Source organism: Solanum dulcamara, chromosome 5 (assembly GCF_947179165.1).
Source record: "Solanum dulcamara chromosome 5, daSolDulc1.2, whole genome shotgun sequence".
NCBI lineage: Eukaryota > Viridiplantae > Streptophyta > Magnoliopsida > Solanales > Solanaceae > Solanum > Solanum dulcamara.
The window spans coordinates 76,219,974-76,238,405 of record NC_077241.1 but is presented as its reverse complement, the minus strand read 5'-3'; the positions used below and the strand labels follow the sequence as shown (position 1 = coordinate 76,238,405).

The 18,432-nt window shown below is 31.3% G+C and overlaps 2 protein-coding genes across 3 annotated transcripts; one reads left to right on the top strand and one right to left on the bottom strand.

Moving 5' to 3' along the window:
• Positions 1 to 6,011: 6,011 nt before the first annotated feature.
• LOC129889925 (AT-hook motif nuclear-localized protein 1-like) lies at positions 6,012 to 11,637 on the top strand. Of its 2 annotated transcripts, XM_055965402.1 has the most exons (6): positions 6,180 to 6,299; positions 6,381 to 6,818; positions 8,622 to 8,689; positions 9,079 to 9,210; positions 10,739 to 10,900; positions 11,047 to 11,637. In XM_055965402.1, exons 2-6 carry the CDS (start codon positions 6,449 to 6,451, stop codon positions 11,269 to 11,271), a joined length of 957 nt encoding a protein of 318 aa, XP_055821377.1. In that variant the 5' UTR covers positions 6,180 to 6,299; positions 6,381 to 6,448; the 3' UTR covers positions 11,272 to 11,637. The 2 variants fall into 2 exon arrangements, with proteins under 2 accessions (XP_055821376.1, XP_055821377.1); XM_055965401.1 differs by having other exon boundaries at positions 6,012 to 6,818.
• A 1,738-nt stretch (positions 11,638 to 13,375) lies between these two features.
• On the bottom strand, positions 13,376 to 18,263 carry LOC129889924 (ATP-dependent Clp protease proteolytic subunit-related protein 2, chloroplastic). Its single transcript, XM_055965400.1, has 9 exons — positions 18,111 to 18,263; positions 17,970 to 18,013; positions 17,803 to 17,875; positions 15,388 to 15,508; positions 14,915 to 15,052; positions 14,664 to 14,780; positions 13,993 to 14,061; positions 13,807 to 13,902; positions 13,376 to 13,682 (listed from the first exon to the last, which is right to left on the bottom strand). Exons 1-9 carry the CDS (start codon positions 18,182 to 18,184, stop codon positions 13,545 to 13,547), a joined length of 870 nt encoding a protein of 289 aa, XP_055821375.1. The 5' UTR covers positions 18,185 to 18,263; the 3' UTR covers positions 13,376 to 13,544.
• Between the last annotated feature and the right edge of the window lie 169 nt (positions 18,264 to 18,432).

The following is an 18,432-nucleotide window of genomic DNA, read 5'->3' as shown; positions in this document are numbered from 1 at the left end:
CAACGACAACATGACCTTACCACTATTTCGTGGAAGAAAACAGATGATCCTGAAGGGATTCGAACCTTACATCTAAGACTTGGCACCCTGACCAGAGATGATTAACAAAACCTTTCAAATATAAAATTATGAATATTAACATATTGTATCTATCTCCAATGATGTTTGATTTTTTAAAAAACATAGGAAAATAAATCCCCCAGAAAAATATAAAATAAAATGGGAACACTGTGATTATTTGATCTATGCCAATCATTCTTACTCAGCGAGGAAATAAAATGAACTACTGAAATTTCCTTCACGGATATTTTGATTATTAGAGATTATTTTTTTTTCAATTGATTAAGAGTTAAAGTAAATTTTTCTTTTTAAAGAAAATAATATGGACAGATAATTTATATTGATGATGATGATAACCGCGTTGATGATTTTGATTACCGATGGAAGCAAAAATGTTAGGTTTAAAACATCGATCATCGGCGGCCTTTTAAAATTAACTAGTACATATTGAACATTTTTAATTATTTAAAAGTTGTTACTATTAAACATTTTTTGATAATCAGCAAAAAAATATGAAGGGTGTGTAACCTCGAGGTGACATAGCAAAATGCTTACTTAAAAGATGACATGTGGCATTGGGCCCCAAAAATTAGAGAAAAAATGAAATTATGTTTAAAATTATTTCAAATACATTTTCTATTTATTTTTTTTTAACAAAAAAGAGAAAATAAGTTTTCATAATTTGATTTTTTTTCAATCAAAAATAATCGCTAACGAGAATTTAATTTTTATTTATGTACTTGATTTCAATAAATCTACAAAAAATAACTATATATTCTACCCGGCTCCACCCTACCCAACCCCCTTCATTCTTCAACTTCTTCCCATACATTTCCTTCACCAAACCACAAGATCCAACTTCTTCTCACATTAGTTGCAAATTTCAAACCTTTTTAAAAAAAATAATAATTCCATACCTGTACATCAAAGAGAAAGATATAGAGAGAGATTAGTACAAGAGTAACGAAGAAAGGGAGTTTACTGGCGGTCGAGAGCATCCAAATTAATTTTATCAAATTTTCAGATACCATTTTGATATCCTTAATGAGTTTACATTTTAATTTGAGTAATAATGTTTATTTGGAGGTGATCGAAAATGGAGATGGATGGACCTCGGCTAATTTTTTTCACTCCGATGCGTATAAGTCTTTTTCTTCAATTAGTTAATTTAGAATTTTTTTAATGAAGATTGAAAAGAAATAAAATTATTAAAAAAAAATAAGTTGCAGACAAAATGGAAGCTTTGAAAACAAAAATGGAGATAAAATATTTCAATTAAATGGAGATAAAATATTTCAATTACTTTTCTTTTTTTAATTAAGAAATTATTATTTCAAAAAATATTTAAATTTTTTGCATTACCAAGTGTCGATAAAAGAAGAATTTTTTCAAAAAAAAAAAACAAAACACCGTTTCAATAGGTACTAGTCTTAGATGGGTGTCTAAATAAAATATATGGATAATTTTAAAAATCCGTCGATAACTTAAGCCAGAAATTAATATGGTGAGTTCGCACATTATTTTGACGAAAATAAACAAGGGTAACATTGAATCCTTTTAACTTTGAAGACATATATTGATTAATACTATAACAATAATTATATATATATATGAACAAAAGTATAGCCCATTATAAATATTATAATAAAAATAATTTTTTAACGATAATAAATATATATATTAACAAAGAGCGTTAAATGTTTTATCGATATTAATTAATTATTATTGAATTCAATGTCGTCTTAAAATTTAAGAACATTTACAAAAAATATTAATTATTTAAAAATAATATATATATATATATATATATATATTATAATTATTAATTAATATATATTTAGCGCCGATCATTATTTTTTATATATAAAAAATAAATGAACAAAACCGTTTCATTTTTAGGGAGAAATTTGGCCCTTAGTGGGACCACGAAAGTTGACCAAGGCAAACATAAAAAAAATGTAATAATAAGGCCCCTATTAGGGGGAGAAATTTTGTTTTTAATAATTAGCTTTTAGATAATAACAATATATCCTTTCAAAATTGTCAGGCATTTGTTTAGTAATATTTTCTGGTGAGTGGATGTAAAATTATTCAAGATACCGTCTATTTTATTTTAAAAAATATTTGTGTACATTTACAGGTGTAATGGCCCATATTTTAATTTCTTGTCCTTTTTCTTATTATTAATTTATTATTATTATTATTATTTTGAGTTATTGAACCTGGCTTGAAGTTTCTGCAAATTCCACATCATGGTTGCAAGTGGAAGGAAATATATAAATACAAAATTATTCTGATAACTTTGATTATAACCTCCTACTTTTAAAAAAATAATAATTAAACACTTAATTATTAATTTGATTACCACTTGGCAATTTGGCATCCTTGTGCTTCCACTAGAAATATTTAAATTATTCTATTAGTAATACTTTACACCATAAACATAAAAATGACTGTTTCTTAATTATTATTTTAGCCCTACAACAACTCCCACAATATATAGATAAAATATGAAGTAAATGATGGAATTTCATAAGTCTCTGAATATTATAGCTTGAATTTCCCATTAAACATGAATGTGTTCTTAAGCTATTTCCTGTCTCAAATTATTTATCGATTTTTTTAATCTATTTTTAAAAAAAACATTAATTAAAAAGAGTTTTAATTATTTTATCCTTATTTTATCTTAAGATATAATCTGACTGTTTGAAATATTACTTATTTATTTATCAGTATTGATGTGTGTTGTCGTATTAAAAAACATTGTACTAATTAAAAAATGAGAAAAAAAATTAATACACAAAATTTAAGATAACTATTTTTAGAAATCAACAACAGCAACAACAAATCCAGTGTAATCACAATAAATATATTTTGCGATGTAGAAAGCATGTGTTTTTTTTATATAATTAGATAGATAGTAAATTCATTTTTTTTAAGAATAACAATGGGAACAAACTATTTTCAAATTTAAACACCTTAAACGTGAAATTATTTTTCTCCTATCTGTGTTGCAATGGGTTATTTATTGATTTTTTAAGTTATTAATTATATTTATTAGTATTAATTATTAGATGGTTACATGCCGTTACCTATTAAATACTTAATAGTGTAAAAACTTTACATTAGAGTAAAACCTCGATAAAGTAATATTTGATAAGGTAATAATCTTGCTAAATGAATATTTTTTTCTGGTCTCGACTTGAGCCAGTTATATTAAAGTAATATTCTCGCTAAATGCATTAGATGATAATTAAAAATAAAATATTAAAGACCCAGAAAAAATATAAAGTAAAAATTACTAGAATACATCAATAATTTATATATATTTAATCAGTCAATAATACTAGACCAATAACTATTTCCAGCTTTTTTCTTTTATAGTTAATATAAAATCTCTTCATATTCTATATAAATAAATACAATTAGGAACATTAAACTTCACTAAATTTGTTTAGCTTTCCTAGATTTAAATAATAAACATGCAAAGACTATACTCTTTAGTTTTCTAGATTTAAACTTTTGAAATTCTTAATTCAAATTTTTCTTTTCTTTCTATGGCACATACTATAAAATACTCTCTAAAATAATGAATATTTATTTATCGATAAATAAATATTTTATACATTTATCGATAAACTAATATTATCAATAAATAAATATTTTTTTTCGATCCCTAACATATACACTTATAGAGGTTTTACTGTATTAATATAAAAAAATTAAGCTATAATGAATTTATGTTCAGTTCCATAATTTACCTACAATGTGTGATTAAACAACATCAACATATTCCGTATACTCTTATCAGTAGGATTTAGAAGATTGGAGTATATGCAATTTTACTCTTATATTGTGAATATAGAAAGATTGTTTTTGATATATTCTTATTCAAATAAAGTATGTCAAAATTAGGTATTGAGAAAGTTTTATTAGCAAACAAAAAATAAATGGATTAAAGAATAAAGGTTTTATTAGTAAACAAAAAATATGGATAGTAACAATCATTCTATTTTTGAAGCATCTCCTTCTTTTATAATGCATGCTATCGATAGAAATATTTGTGCAATTATTTCTCTTTAATCAATTCTTTTTTATATTTTCATGGACAAATCTTAATATATAAACAATTTTTAATAGGCTAAGGAGCATTGCTTTGCTTAAAAGTCATATCCATTGGGTGATAATGCTAAACACTAATTTTACACTTTAAGGGTTGTTTGGTTTGGATACAAATTATGTTGGAATAAGTTATGCTGAGATTAATTATGTTGAGAGTAGTTTTTGTTGCTTGTTTGGTTTGTTATATTCAAAATTATATTCATTGCATGATTTCTAAGAATAAGTTGTGTGTTTACAAAAATACCCTCCACCTTATTTAGTTTATTCTTTCTTACATTGTATTTGCAAGCATTAAATATTCATTCTCTAAAATAAAATTTTCATCTTATTTAACTTAAATATTTTTGTGTATGTATTTTCATGATTGTACCATGTGTTTTTAAAATTAAACTTTCATCTTATTTAACTTAAAAATTAAACTTTCATCTTATTTAGTTTTAAATAAAACTTCCATCTTATTTAACTTAAAAATAAAATTTTCATCTTATTTAGCTTAAAAATAAAAAACTTTCATCTTATTTAGCTTAAAAATAAAAAACTTTCATCTTATTTAGCTTAAAAATAAAACTTTTATCTTATTTAGCTTAAAAATAAAACTTTCATTTAAAGTTTATTAAAGTAAAATAAATTTTATTATTAAAATTATCTACATTTTAATTGATATGCAAAATATAATTTTTAAGTGAATAATAAACTATTTAATTAAAAATATGTAATTTAGTAATGAAGTGAACATTTTAAGAGAAATCAAAATATAAATAAACATAAGAATTAGATAAATAAATTCAACTTATAATATATTAATAAATAGAAATTTTATTTATAAGATGTAATTTTTAATAAAAAATATATTATCATAAAAATAACGATTAATTAAAATTGTGAATGTTATTATAAATGTTGTTAAAAATTATGTTAATATACATGAATATAAAAAGTGGTGTATAAAAGAGAGTTTACGGGGGTATTTTTATTATTTTACCTACTTTATCCACGATAAGTTATTCTGAAATTACTAATCCACTCTCTCTGAGAGATAACTTATCCAGTACAATTGTTAATCCTGAAATAAGTTATCCCATCTTTTACAATCAAACAACAAATTTAAAAATACTTAAAAATTATACTAGGATTAAATTCTCTTATCTATCACACCAAACGAACCTAAAGATATGCCCACAATACTGTCCTACCTTCATTGTAAAGAATTCTTAAGGAAAAAAATTAATTAAACAAGAAAAACTATTACTAAAGTAAAAGAATAATTCATTTATCTTATTTTATATGACATTATGGAGTACTATATAGAAGTCAAATATTTTTTTTATTACAATTTCTCAATGATTTTTAATATTTTGAATTGTAAAAAAGGATAATTTATAAATTTATCATAGTTTTAACAAAATTAGTAAAAAATCAAACACTAAAGTAAAGGCAGATTACATTTTCCTCTTATTTCACTTTTTTTTCTTCTTTTTTCATGTTCGTACTATTTTGTCTGTATTTGATACCGAGAAAAAAATATTATTAATCACTGATAAGATTGATATTAATAAATACAGATGTACTCAATGTTTATGTCACATATATTTATACATACTTTTTATTTATTATTTTCAATGTTTTTTTTATTTTTAAAAAAGAGTGATAGTTGTCTTCATGCCTTGTAACCTAATTTCACTTTTCCCAACCATAATTTTCTCTTTTTTTCAGAATTTTCTTTTCCCAAACCGGATTCCAAACCATTTTCTTAAACAAAATACATAATTTTCCATCCTCACTGTATTTAATTATTCAATGAAATATTAATTAATTAACTTTTTTCATCATTATTATTTTCCTTTAATTACGATTCGGACATACTGAGGAAAGTTAGCAACCCCAAAATTAGTTGTTTATTTTTTATTTTTTTAACTTATCAAAACCTCCATTTTCACATTTTCTCAAGAATCTCATTACTTGATAAAGCCTAAAAATTCAATCTTTTCCCCATAATTTCAGTTTTTAATTCTCAAAAAAATCTTAAAATTTTCAACAAAAAATTCTGATCATTTCCATCTTCATTCTTTGCTTAACTTTCTTGTTTTATTCTAAGTCTGTTTTTGTGATAAGCTCTGGTAAGACTTCAAAATTAGCACTAATTAAGCTTAATTTATGTTTTTCCCCTAAAAAAATAATTCTGGGTTTCTTTATTGAAGGAAATTTTATGGGGTTTTGAAGGAAAGGAGAGGGAAATTTTCTGTTCTTTTTTTTTTGGGGGGGGGCTATGGAGGGGAGTAACAGTGGAGTTACAGTGGTGCGATCAGATGCTCCATCAGATTACCATGTGGCAGCAAGGACCACTGAGAATCCAACAACACAAACAGTGACATCCCAGGTTGTTGTTGTCTCACCAACGCCGGCAACCGCCATGTCTGCCGGCGCCGGCTTATCAGCTACTGTGAAGAAGAAGAGAGGCAGACCAAGAAAGTATGCACCAGATGGGTCTGTAAATGTTCTTTCTCCAAAGCCAATTTCATCATCTGCACCGTCGCCGGTGATTGATTTTTCATCGTCGGAGAAAAGGGGGAAAATCCGGCCAGTTGGGTTAGTTAGTAAAACCCATCATCAACCAAAAGTTGATTTAGAGACTCCAGGTAAAGATAACAACTTTATGGATTAGTTAGTCTGTGTGCTGTTTCTTTTCTATTAGTTCAAAGCTCTAATCTTTTTTTTTTCACATGCAAGTTGATTAATTAAATGTTCTGTTCAATAGATCTGTGTACTTCGTTGAATTAATTAGTTTTTGGTGTTTGAATTTTGTTTGTCTAAACTTTGATGAGGCAGGTGGGAGGTAATATGTATCTAGTGAAATATTCTATTTGTGCCAATTATCTTACTTTCCTTTTTGTTCTGACCCCAAAAGAGTGTCTTTTTCTATATTTTATTTCAACATTCTACGTGACAAATTTACGATCACATAGATTCAAAAGTCTCACACTTTGCTTCTTAAACTCTATGTCTAGTCAAAATAAAACACTTAAACGGAGTAGCTGAGATGTGTTGGTCCAGACAACATAATGAAAGAAAAGTGTGATTTTGTGGAGTTACGGGAAAACAATGTAGGATGTGTGTAGAGGTGGGGCCTATTGTAAATAGATCTTGATGCCAATGGACAGCTCTGAGTGTGAGGTGGTACTTTTTGGTTGGTCTGGAATTGAAGAATCTTATAAAACTTATACATGTCATTGTAGGATTTTTCATGGGAGTAGTTTTACTGAGGAAATTGTTATCCTGGATTTCCAGATATAATCTACTGCTTAATAAGGAAATAGTAGTGTGAATTTGAACTCTTAAGACCTGCTGCTACCCTAGGAATATTAGGAAAGGAGTTATGTTAATAGCATCTTTGACCTCACCTAATTGCTGGGCTACTTTTATTCCCAATGATGACACTGTAATTCACTATATTTTTTTTGGAGTTCCTTAAGCTGGGTTCTTGTCATATTTGTGCTTTTGTTAGCCCTTCCGAATAGATGGATCTTTGTACTAAGCGAACATGTGTATACTCGTGGAAATTTAACTCTAGTTATTGTTGTATTCTACTTCTTCTGTTACTGTTCATTATCAGTGACACAATCACTTTGAACCTTAGCAGTCTGCCCTCTCTTTTCTGTTTTATATTGTTATTTTTCTTCGTTGTGTCTGGTTGTATAGCATTGAATTGGTTTTCCTCTTTTCCAGTCCCTCATTTTTTGGTAGTTAAGTGGGGGGGATTCATTATGTGTTAAAGGATGCCACGGGAGGGAAACACAGTATTTTGAAACAATGTCTTCTTCAGAGGTGATTGTCCCCAACGTTTCTAAGAGGTTTCTCCTTATGAACTTTCCACAACACAATTAGCCCGAGATTGTCTACTTCATGTTTTCCATTTTCTTTTGGAGGAAGTTGGAGACACTTTTCCATCGTGGTGGAGGCAGAAATTTTACTGAGTGTGTCAAATATAAAAAACCAGACACATTTAAAAAAATAAGGGGAGTCAATATATAGTATTTATACAAAAAACAAAAATTTTAACCTAGCTAAATAGTGTAATTTTCTGACGAGGGGGTGCCAATTGACAAATCTTAGCGTAAGGTGGCTCTGCCACTGCTTTTCTAGACTTCTCTAATAATCATTAGTTATTTGTGACTTGACAAACAACATGTCATTAGTTATTTGGGTGAAGAATACATGGGAGACACTCTTTTTTGGGCGGCACCATTGGCTTTATATAAAATTATGATCTTTTTGTGTGATGAAGTTTCATGCCATGTACCAGAATGACTTATTCACAAGAACGGAAAAAAATCCCAAACCACTTTTGTTTACCCACTGTACGTGAAATATGTTTCTGTAGTTGCATGGTTTATGTTAAGGTTTGTGTCAATTTTTACTAATAATTTAATTTCTATCTGTAGGTGAATGGGTTTCATGCTCTGTTGGTGCTAATTTTACACCTCATATTATTATTGTAAATACTGGAGAGGTAAATCTTAGTTGTACATATGGAAATTTTCTTTTTACAATGACTTTAACAAATCTGCATAAACAAGTTATGGGTTGCTTGCATAACGCGTGTGATAATAGACATTATTTATCTTCTCTTTCTATATACCTTGGCACCTCATCGGTTCAACCCGTGAGTGTCATGTGAATCAAACTAGATGACAGATGCCAATTCAGAAATTTCTAAAAATACTGACCATTATGTAATATCCCCTCTCCACCCAAAACCAAGAAAAGGGGGAAATTTGCTATATTTGGTACAAATTGACATGATCTTTTCTTGGCAAACATAAATATAAGAATGTTTGAATGACTGTTTCATATTGAACTGAATGTGCATTGCTAACTGTTCTTTCGATCTTTCTTTAGGATGTCACCATGAAGGTTATATCATTCTCTCAACAAGGGCCTCGAGCAATATGCATTCTTTCAGCAAATGGTGTGATTTCAAGTGTTACACTTCGTCAACCAGACTCCTCTGGTGGCACATTGACGTATGAGGTGCTGCATAGTTTTTCTCTCTTACTCATGTTGATTGATGTCATATTTGAAGTGCTCTAGACTTTTTTCATCATTGCTTCTATTTGTGATATTACTATCTTCATCTGATAAACTTTAGTTTGTGCCTATTTTTCTAATCAAATAGATGTCATACTCTTTGCTTTTTATTTAATCGAGAAGTAGAAAAACTTGTCGTACACTTCCAAATTTACGTGTGTCAATATTCTCTCAGATGTAACTTACCACTGCTTACTGGTTAGTTACTTGTGAAGAGCTTTGTCTTCACCTTTATTGAAATAAAAAGGATCTTAATCTAGAATTGTGGATCTTAATCAGCACATTCATAAGTCTTAATGAATCTTAATGACTACAGCTCAAAACTAATATATCATCTGCTGAGAGATTAAGATATACACTCACTATCTATGGAGGGGAAGTTAATTTAGTGTAAATAAGTATAGCTTATTGCATTTCCTCATTTGCTTATCGTTTTCCATCATCCTCAAAATGGTCCAGAAGTTGTGTTTCCATTTACATGTAAAAGAAACCATAACAAATCATGCGAAAAAGAAACTAATTAGTGTGAAAATTTGAAAAATTCAAGAAAGAAGATCCCAAAAGAAGATTAGTACATAGAAAAAAGCGCGGCAATAAAATGAATAAAAATCTAACCTTTGTTGGTGATTTGTCTTTTGGTTGTTACTTTTCCATGTCAGGAGAAAGAGATTTAGAATCGACTTTTATCTTTTGCTCAAAAATCAATTTTCCATTTTCATGTCTTTACTCAATAAAGCCTTGATTTTGGCCTATTCTTCTTGAACGGATTGAAAATAAAAGAGTTTAATTTGCACCTTCATAATGGTGCAACGTCAGCCTCGAATTGTAGGACAAGCTCATTATTTTTCTCGAATAGTGTCAATTCATAGGAGTAAACACCTATGTTTGTTAGTGTATTGAAAGACTTCAGCATCGTGACACATCTTTTGAACAAATAATGCCATCAGCTTTAATCCGTGTACTCTTCTATGTTCTAGTTTTTGGTGAAGAAAAAACACAGAGATAAATTTCTTGAGCACAACTATATAGCAATCTGCGCTCTACTTGACTTTCAAATGAATGGCTTGGTAGATACGAATCAATCAGAATAGTATATGCAGAAGACAGGTCAAATGAATAATCACACTAAGGCCTTTTATCTGATTTGTGCTTTTTCTTCTTTCTTTTTTAAGGAAGGTGCCCTGCAACTTAAATTTTTTATAGGTTCGGATTCTTCCTGCCTCTGTACGTTGGCGCATGTGTATTTTCTCCGTTCACGTACAACTGTGGCATCCCAACTTCTAAAAAACCTTATGTTAGTGATTAGGAGTGTCGATGAAACATGAATTCTTGATGGCACATTTACATTACCTTTTTAAAAATTATCCTGAGCCTTTATTGCATGGAGAATTGATGTTTAGCATTCTCTGTGTGCATATATTGTTATTGATAGACATTTTTGTATAACATTCCCTTTTCATTGTTCTTTTAGGGCCGGTTTGAGATACTGTCTTTGACCGGATCATTTATGCCATCAGAGACTGGAGGAATGAGAAACAGATCTGGCGGAATGAGTGTATCACTAGCAAGCCCTGATGGACGTGTTGTTGGGGGTGGAGTAGCTGGTCTATTAGTAGCTGCCAGTCCTGTGCAGGTATCGGTTTGCCTAAACATAGCAGTCTTATTTATTCTTGAATTTATGCTTACTTGACAAAAGAAAGTAATATCTTGGAGTTGCAATCAATTATTAGCCGTTCGGATGATGACATTTGGTCTTCTATCTTTGTTGCTGTTAATCAGATTGTTATAGGCAGCTTTCTTGCTGGAGAGCAACATGAACAGAGAACCAAGAAAAACAAACCAGAGTCCATTATTGCTGCTGTTCCTCTACCCGAGACGGAAGACCCTTATCACTCCTCAGTAAAACAAACCACGCCAACTTCCTCTTCTTTCCGCGTAGATAATTGGTCAGCCCCTGATTCTAGGACTAAGCCAGCTGAAATAAATGCAACTCTTCCAGCATAGGGTGGAATTTGAATGTGGTTTACTAGACCACTAGGACTACGTGTCTTTAACGAAGCTCCTATTGATCTTTCTCACCTCCTATTTGATGTTTGTTTGAGGTCTGTGCAGTAATCCAAACTAGTTTTCTAGATAGCCTTTGTTATTCTGGTGTTTTGCTGTAGAATTTTAGATGTGATGTTGTCGTGACGCTTTTGTTACGGAAGTTACCACGGTCTAGGTTTATGGATGGATTCCTAGAAAATGAATCACATCTTAGAGTGTTATAAGGGTTTATGTCTAGTTTTAACAGGCATATTCATCCTCTTAATTAAATGGCACATTTTGTACTTTGCACCTTTTATTGTGATCGACTTCCTTGATCCAATCCGTTCATTTAAGAATTATTTTCCGTGCTCTTACAATTACCTTAGGAAAGAAGTTATTCTCTCTATTTCGAAAAGAATAACTCACCTCTTTATTTTTAACTTTTTACCTGTCTTGTGTAACTCTTTACTTTTAACTTTTTATCTTTCATATGTAAGACACAAGACAAAATAACATTTTTGATACATTTTGCAAATTAAAAATTGACGAAATGTGGGGAGAAGTCGTAGAGGGCACAAACCTGGAACTGGGTTATTTGCAACAAATTTTATTGATAAAATAATAAGAACAATTTTATTTCTCCCTTGATTCTTCTTTCTGAATTTTTTTTCACGATTCGAGGGCGAAGGCTATTAATAGTGTAATTTTCGAATTAAGGATAATTTGGACCTCCTTGATCTTTTTAAGAATATTTCAAGAATTTATGAGATTTTTGAAATGCTCCCTTTATATAGGCATGAACTAGGACTTATGATAGAGTAGCCTCTCTCCAAGTAACCTAACTGAAATTAAATACGTCTAATACAGTTCCAACTAAAACTGTATACGTCTTGTAATCCCATAAAATTTCGGTGATATTTTTTATTTACTTTCTTGAATTGCAAAATCAAATGAAAATGTGTATGACACCTTGCAAGATCCATTTTTGTCTCCATCCATAACAATCTTGACAGCCTACTTTCTGACATTTCTGTTCCCTTTTTTTGATTTGTAATCAGAAGCAAAATCCATTATCACAAACTGACTGAGAGGAAAAGATGGTAGGAGAAGATGGTGACAGTAGGACTTGTTTGGGGATGCCAAAAGGAGCAATCAAATGGGATGAAACCATCAAATCATCACCACAACTAAACACCCAGGGATGACAACTCTGAATAATTGGTTCAAACTTGCCATTTTTGCGCCTCTCTTAGTGATACACCAATTTCTTTAGCTGTTACATTTCTTATTATTCTTGGTCTTTACATTTCTATTATGAAATTTTTGAGTTGAATATTGATGCTTTTCTTGGCAATTTGGATTGTTAAATTTCTCCACTGGGTGACATATTAAGGTACCGTTTGGATAGGATTTGGAATCGGATTGATGTTGAAGTTGAAATTTTGTTTGAATATGTAAATTTAGATTTTTTTAAGTTATAGCTTTTTTCATAAATATGAAAACTCCACAAGTTGTGATAATTAACAAAAATTAACTTTTTCAATTTTTATACAATCTTACCAAAATGAGCAAACCATAAATATAAACAAGATATTAAAATACCCTGATAAATCACATATTTTCATGTTCTTTTTATAAATAAAAGTTTGTGACCGCAAAATTTCAAATAAACATAATATTATAAAGATACACTAATGAACAATATAATCCTTTCACATTATACGAGCAATCTATTCATTTAGAGCATAAGTTTTTTTTTGAAAAATTTAAACGACATATCTTTTTTATAATATAAACTCATGGATCAAATTTTACATTTATTGAATTCACAATTTGAAATCTCAAATCCTATTTTATTTTATTTTTTGAGAAAAAACATGATCCCAAATGGCATGCTCAAATGATGATTTGAAATCATGATATTTTGTGATAGAATTTTTTTTAACTAGAAAAACTTTTTTCCAAATTTGGAGGGAAAAAATTGACACAATGTATAACTATATGTAACTTTTTTCTGGATTTTTTTTTTGAAAATAGTACAACGAGTTGGACACTACGTTCAGATCATCGGCACTGAAAATAATACGAAAGATTAAACTTCAATTCTTTTACTTCAACAGCTCTGCAAATTTTTGAATAAGTAGATGAGATCAAGAGTTCAATATGCATATTAAACAATTTTTTTTTGCAGAACAACACTGCAACTCGTACAACTACTATCAGCCATTTCGTTTACGAGGCATAAAGACTTAACCAAGACCTGCTGTGATATCCCTCGGCGGAGCATCTGTGTCAATACGGGAAGGCCTAACTATACGGTCAATAAGACCATATTCAAGAGCTTCTCGAGCAGTAAATCGCTTCAATCGACTTAAATCCTTGTGAACCTACATGTTCCAGTTACCATGATCAATAGTTTTGACATGCAGAGGTCAATTTTTACTCGATATAATGAGAGTCCATTTAGGTGGAAACTTATTTCGAATCATAGTTTGAAAAACGATGACATACCTTTTCAATAGGCTGGCCTGTCTTCTCCGCCAACTCCTTGAAAAGGTAATCTCTAATTCTGAGTAGTTCATCTGCTTCATTACGAATATCGTCAGCCTGCCAAAAGATGAAAATGTAAGCATATTGTAGTCTCAGATAGATCATCAAAAACAAACATTTCCTTCCAAAATGTCATGGCAAGCAAACCTGTCCGCGTGCTGCTCCAGCTGGAGATTCTAGTGCAATCCTTGAAAGAGGCATTGCACATCGATTGCCCTTCACAATGAAACTTATCAAATTAATATTACGCTTTAGTTTCCCTTTCCACACAATCACATCACCGACAAAAGAAACTAGACAAAACAAAAAATCCTGGAGAACTTTTTCCCAAGAGTGTTTAATGTGAATACACCTATCATCATTTGTGGTCTTTGCATTAACAGTTCTCATAACAAAAGGGTGCCTCATTTAGGGTAGGAATGAACAAGTGCATTAGCATCAAGTGAATCGTAAGAATCACATTTCAAGATAGCATCACAACTCTCAATGGAGGTCTTCGGAGAGAAACAAGACCAACTCACAATCAGGCAAATTCACCTCTAGTTTAAAATAAGATAAAATGAACTCTCATAAAATAGAGTTCTGTGGGCTTTCATTACAAGTGGCTGATACCGGCAAGTTTCTTTTCAAGTCAAATGCTGGAAAAAAAGATTGAAAAAAAGAAGCAGCGAAACTAGCCAATATGTCCAGACAAGTCAATTGCATCTTTGCATAAAATAATCAGGTGCAAACAACTTGAAAAGCTACTCTAAGTAAGACACTGTAGATAAGCATGTGTTTTTTGTTCACATTTCATCACTAGGAGAGAAGTGCGGTACCTTTTCTCCAGCAGCAAGAAGAAAAGTGGCAAGATTGTAGGCAAAGCCCACACAGTGGGTGCCAACAGCAGTTTTCAGACTTTGCATTGTGTCGTAGATGGCCATGGTTGGAGTTAGCTGCAATTAGAAGTAACTTTAAGCAAATAAAATGAAGAAAGAAAGCGGTCTGAGTACAAATTCAGAAGAAAAAGGAGGTGTTTCTATTTAAAAAAGAAACTTTGACAGCAAAGTAAAATTGGTAAAGAACTCACATCACCACCAGGGCCATTGATAAACATGAAGAGCTTCTTCGAATCATCAATACTGTCAAGGTACAGCATTGTTGCTAATATCTGGTTGCTAAATTCTTCATTTATCTCTTCTCCAATGAAAATAACTCGTTCGCGGTACTGCACCCGAGAATTCAGTGATATTTTCCCAGATCAAAATATTAATTATGATCCAATTAGTCAAAGAAGAAATGAAGATACTCTTCGAACAGGAAGTGATCAAGAGCACACTGTAAAGGGCTCTAGATCACAAGTTATCAAGCTTAGCTTCAATGGACTGAGAAGTCCTACTCAAATAGTGGTTCAGCCAATGAATGTGCCGGCTACAACCACTAATAAGAAGAGACTGGTTCTGTACCTTGACATTTCAAATTACTTCTAAAACAAATAATTTTTTTTTATCCAGATAGCAATACTCAGATAGTTTAACTAGAAACTGAAGACATGTTACTTACAAGAGCATTCCATAAATCAACCCATTGCCACGATGCATCAGTTGGATTTCTATAGGGCACCTTTGGTGTTCCAATGGGCATCATGGTAACTTGTGAACGCGTTGCTTTACCATCTCTAGTTCTGGAATTAGGAATTATGGGTCAGGTTACAAACACAAGCAGCAGCCAAATGAAACTTGAGAAAAAATATAGGAACATTATATCCAAAGGTGAATTGAGGTTCCACTCATATAAGATGGGATATGCTCATAAATGAACCACATGGAATATAATTCAGAACAGGAGAACATGCAAGGCACAAGCTTGTTAGTGACTGTCCATTGAAAATGAGGCAAGTGCTACACCTCATTCAGATCTTCTTGTTAGTGAGACGCGCCTCATTCAGATCAACTGATATCCTTTTATTTTTGTGTTTGGGTGTGTGGGGGGGGGGGGCATATTATCATTTGAACTTTGGAATGATTTGATATTTGATTGTAAACAAAGTATACTGACCTATGCTAGATATTAGTTCCTTCAAAGATGGAGGCAATATTAATCATAAACTCATGTGAGGAAGAGATCAGAGAGGTATTAAGAAGGTGGGATCGAGGAGAGGAGTGTACAGTGATTTACGTGTCATATTTGGAGTCGAGCAGGAATTGAGTGAAGATAATCTGGCTAGCAAATCCAACAAGTGTAGTTGGACAACAATGATCAGGTCATTCAGTTAGCATCGATGGAATAAAAACGGCTCATCCAATTCTCTTTGTTGCAGATTTAGGTCAATGAAACAGAGAAATAATTTAGATGATTACAAGTAGAGATTGAAAGGAACTAAGGATTTTGGGGATATTTGGTACTTATGAAGAAGAGGGAGCAAGAGAATAAATCTGCAAGACTGAGAAAAGATGGCATGAGCTTTGGGAAAAAGAAAACCTTTTAAAAAAATTATCAGAAGCAAAAAAACATGAAAGAGAAAACAAGGCTGACAGATTATAAGGTTTGAATGTGAGATTAACAATCTAGCAGCAAGAAATGTGCAGAGTTTAAACAAAGCTCAACAAAGGAAAGAATAGCTCTGCACAAGTAACCGTTGAGTCATATACTCTATGCTAATTTTTTATTAGTAAATTTCACTATCCTTGGTCAAGTCATATATGTTTCCTAGTTGCTTGTTTTGTGGGCACTCGGCCTTTCCAGCTTGTCTGTTAGGCATTTTATGTTAGTAGTTAGCCTGCAGCATCTCTCTCCCATGGAAAATATCCTCGGCTAGGACGGCAACGAACTAAAAGAAAAATATGCATAGGTGTGAAAGGCAGAAGGAAGAAAGAAAATAAGATATGCTATTTGCTGAAATTGATTTTCTGTATAGAAGCCCGCTTATACAGTTCCAACTTCCACGGCCAAAATAACAACAACAACAACACACCTAGAGTAATCTCACAAATGGGGTTTGGGAGGGTAAGTGGGATAGAGAGGTTATTTCCGATACACCATCAGTTCAGAAGAAATTTTATTGAAGTAGGGTGGCAAAAATAAAATGACAACAAAATAGCAAGATATAAAGCCAATGAGGCAACAGAAAGTACTAGGCATTGAAGAATAAGACTACACGACTACTAAATAACTCCCTAGCTCTCCCACATAAAAAACGGCAACACTTGGCCACTTATGAGCCTTCTACCTTAATCCTCGACCTCCAAACATTCCTATGTAGGGTTATGTCCTCAATAAGTTGAAGTTGTGTCATATCTTATCTAATCACTTCCCCAAGTTCTTTTTCAGCCTATCTCTACCTCTCCTAACTTCTGTTGCTGCCAATCTCTCACTCCTCTTTTTCACATACCCGAACCATCTCAGTCTCGCTTCTCTTATCTTGTCTTGTCTGCGACAGAGGTCACTCCCACCTTACCATGTATACCTTCATTCCCAATCATATCTCTGCTAGTATGCTCACACATCCATCTAAGCATTCTCATCTCCGCTACCTTCATCTTCTGATCAACCAAGGCCAAATACTCACTCAAAATTATAGAACTAAGAAGTCCATTCATCTCTACATTCAAATCATCTATAATTCTCACAGACATGTTAAAACTCAATTCCTTCCATGTAGGTGAACATAGTGTATAAGCAGTGAGTTCATCTGAAACTCAATGCCTTTGGCTCCTACACAAGGGAACATTCACTAGCATTGGTGACTATTAAGAAAATCAACCCACTGCTCTAAATCCTGGATTCACCTCTACGGACCAAATACTATAATTCTAAGAAAATCAACCCACTGCTCTAAATCTTCGATTCGCCCCTACAGAACAAATACTCCAATTCTAACAAAACTAGGTTATGTATACATAACAGCAACACATCATTATTCAAGACAGGAACTTTTTGGCTGCAAAATTCACCCAATAATTATAAGAAAAAGATTACCTGGATTCAATACTTTTGTGAACTCTGTTGAAAAATTCAACATTTAAATTAGACGTAGCCACCCCATAAGAATCTGCCCAAAATTATCAAAAAAAAACACAGTTATACAATTAAAACAAGAGAGAAAAGAACACAAATTAAGATAGCCACTATGTAATAATACTTACTTGGAGATTGAATTCTCAATCCAACATAAACTTTGCTTGCGCAGCTGAAAATAATGTAAGAAGTTAAAGATTTATTTAAAAAAACATTAATTTAGCGGATAATAAGAAAACTGAATTGGGAAAAAAAGGGGGAAATTGTACCTTAAAGAAGTCTTAGGGATTTTAGTTGTCGAGTGTAGATACGAGGAAGAAGTTGTCGGAAGAGTTGCTGCCATTGATACTTTGGTGAAGGAACAAACGAGAGTGAAATTCGTTTTGTCAAGCACTTAGTTGTTTTTGGATAGGGAAGGGTAATCAGGTCGGGTTTAAACCCGGATTAATATTTGACCCACTATTATAATCTTTTAATTTCTTTTACGTGATCATTAACTTGATCTGATATTTATGTCTTTCAACTTACGCTAAAATATTTATAAAATTGAATAATTAAATACACGTGTACTATCTAAAAAAAATATATCTA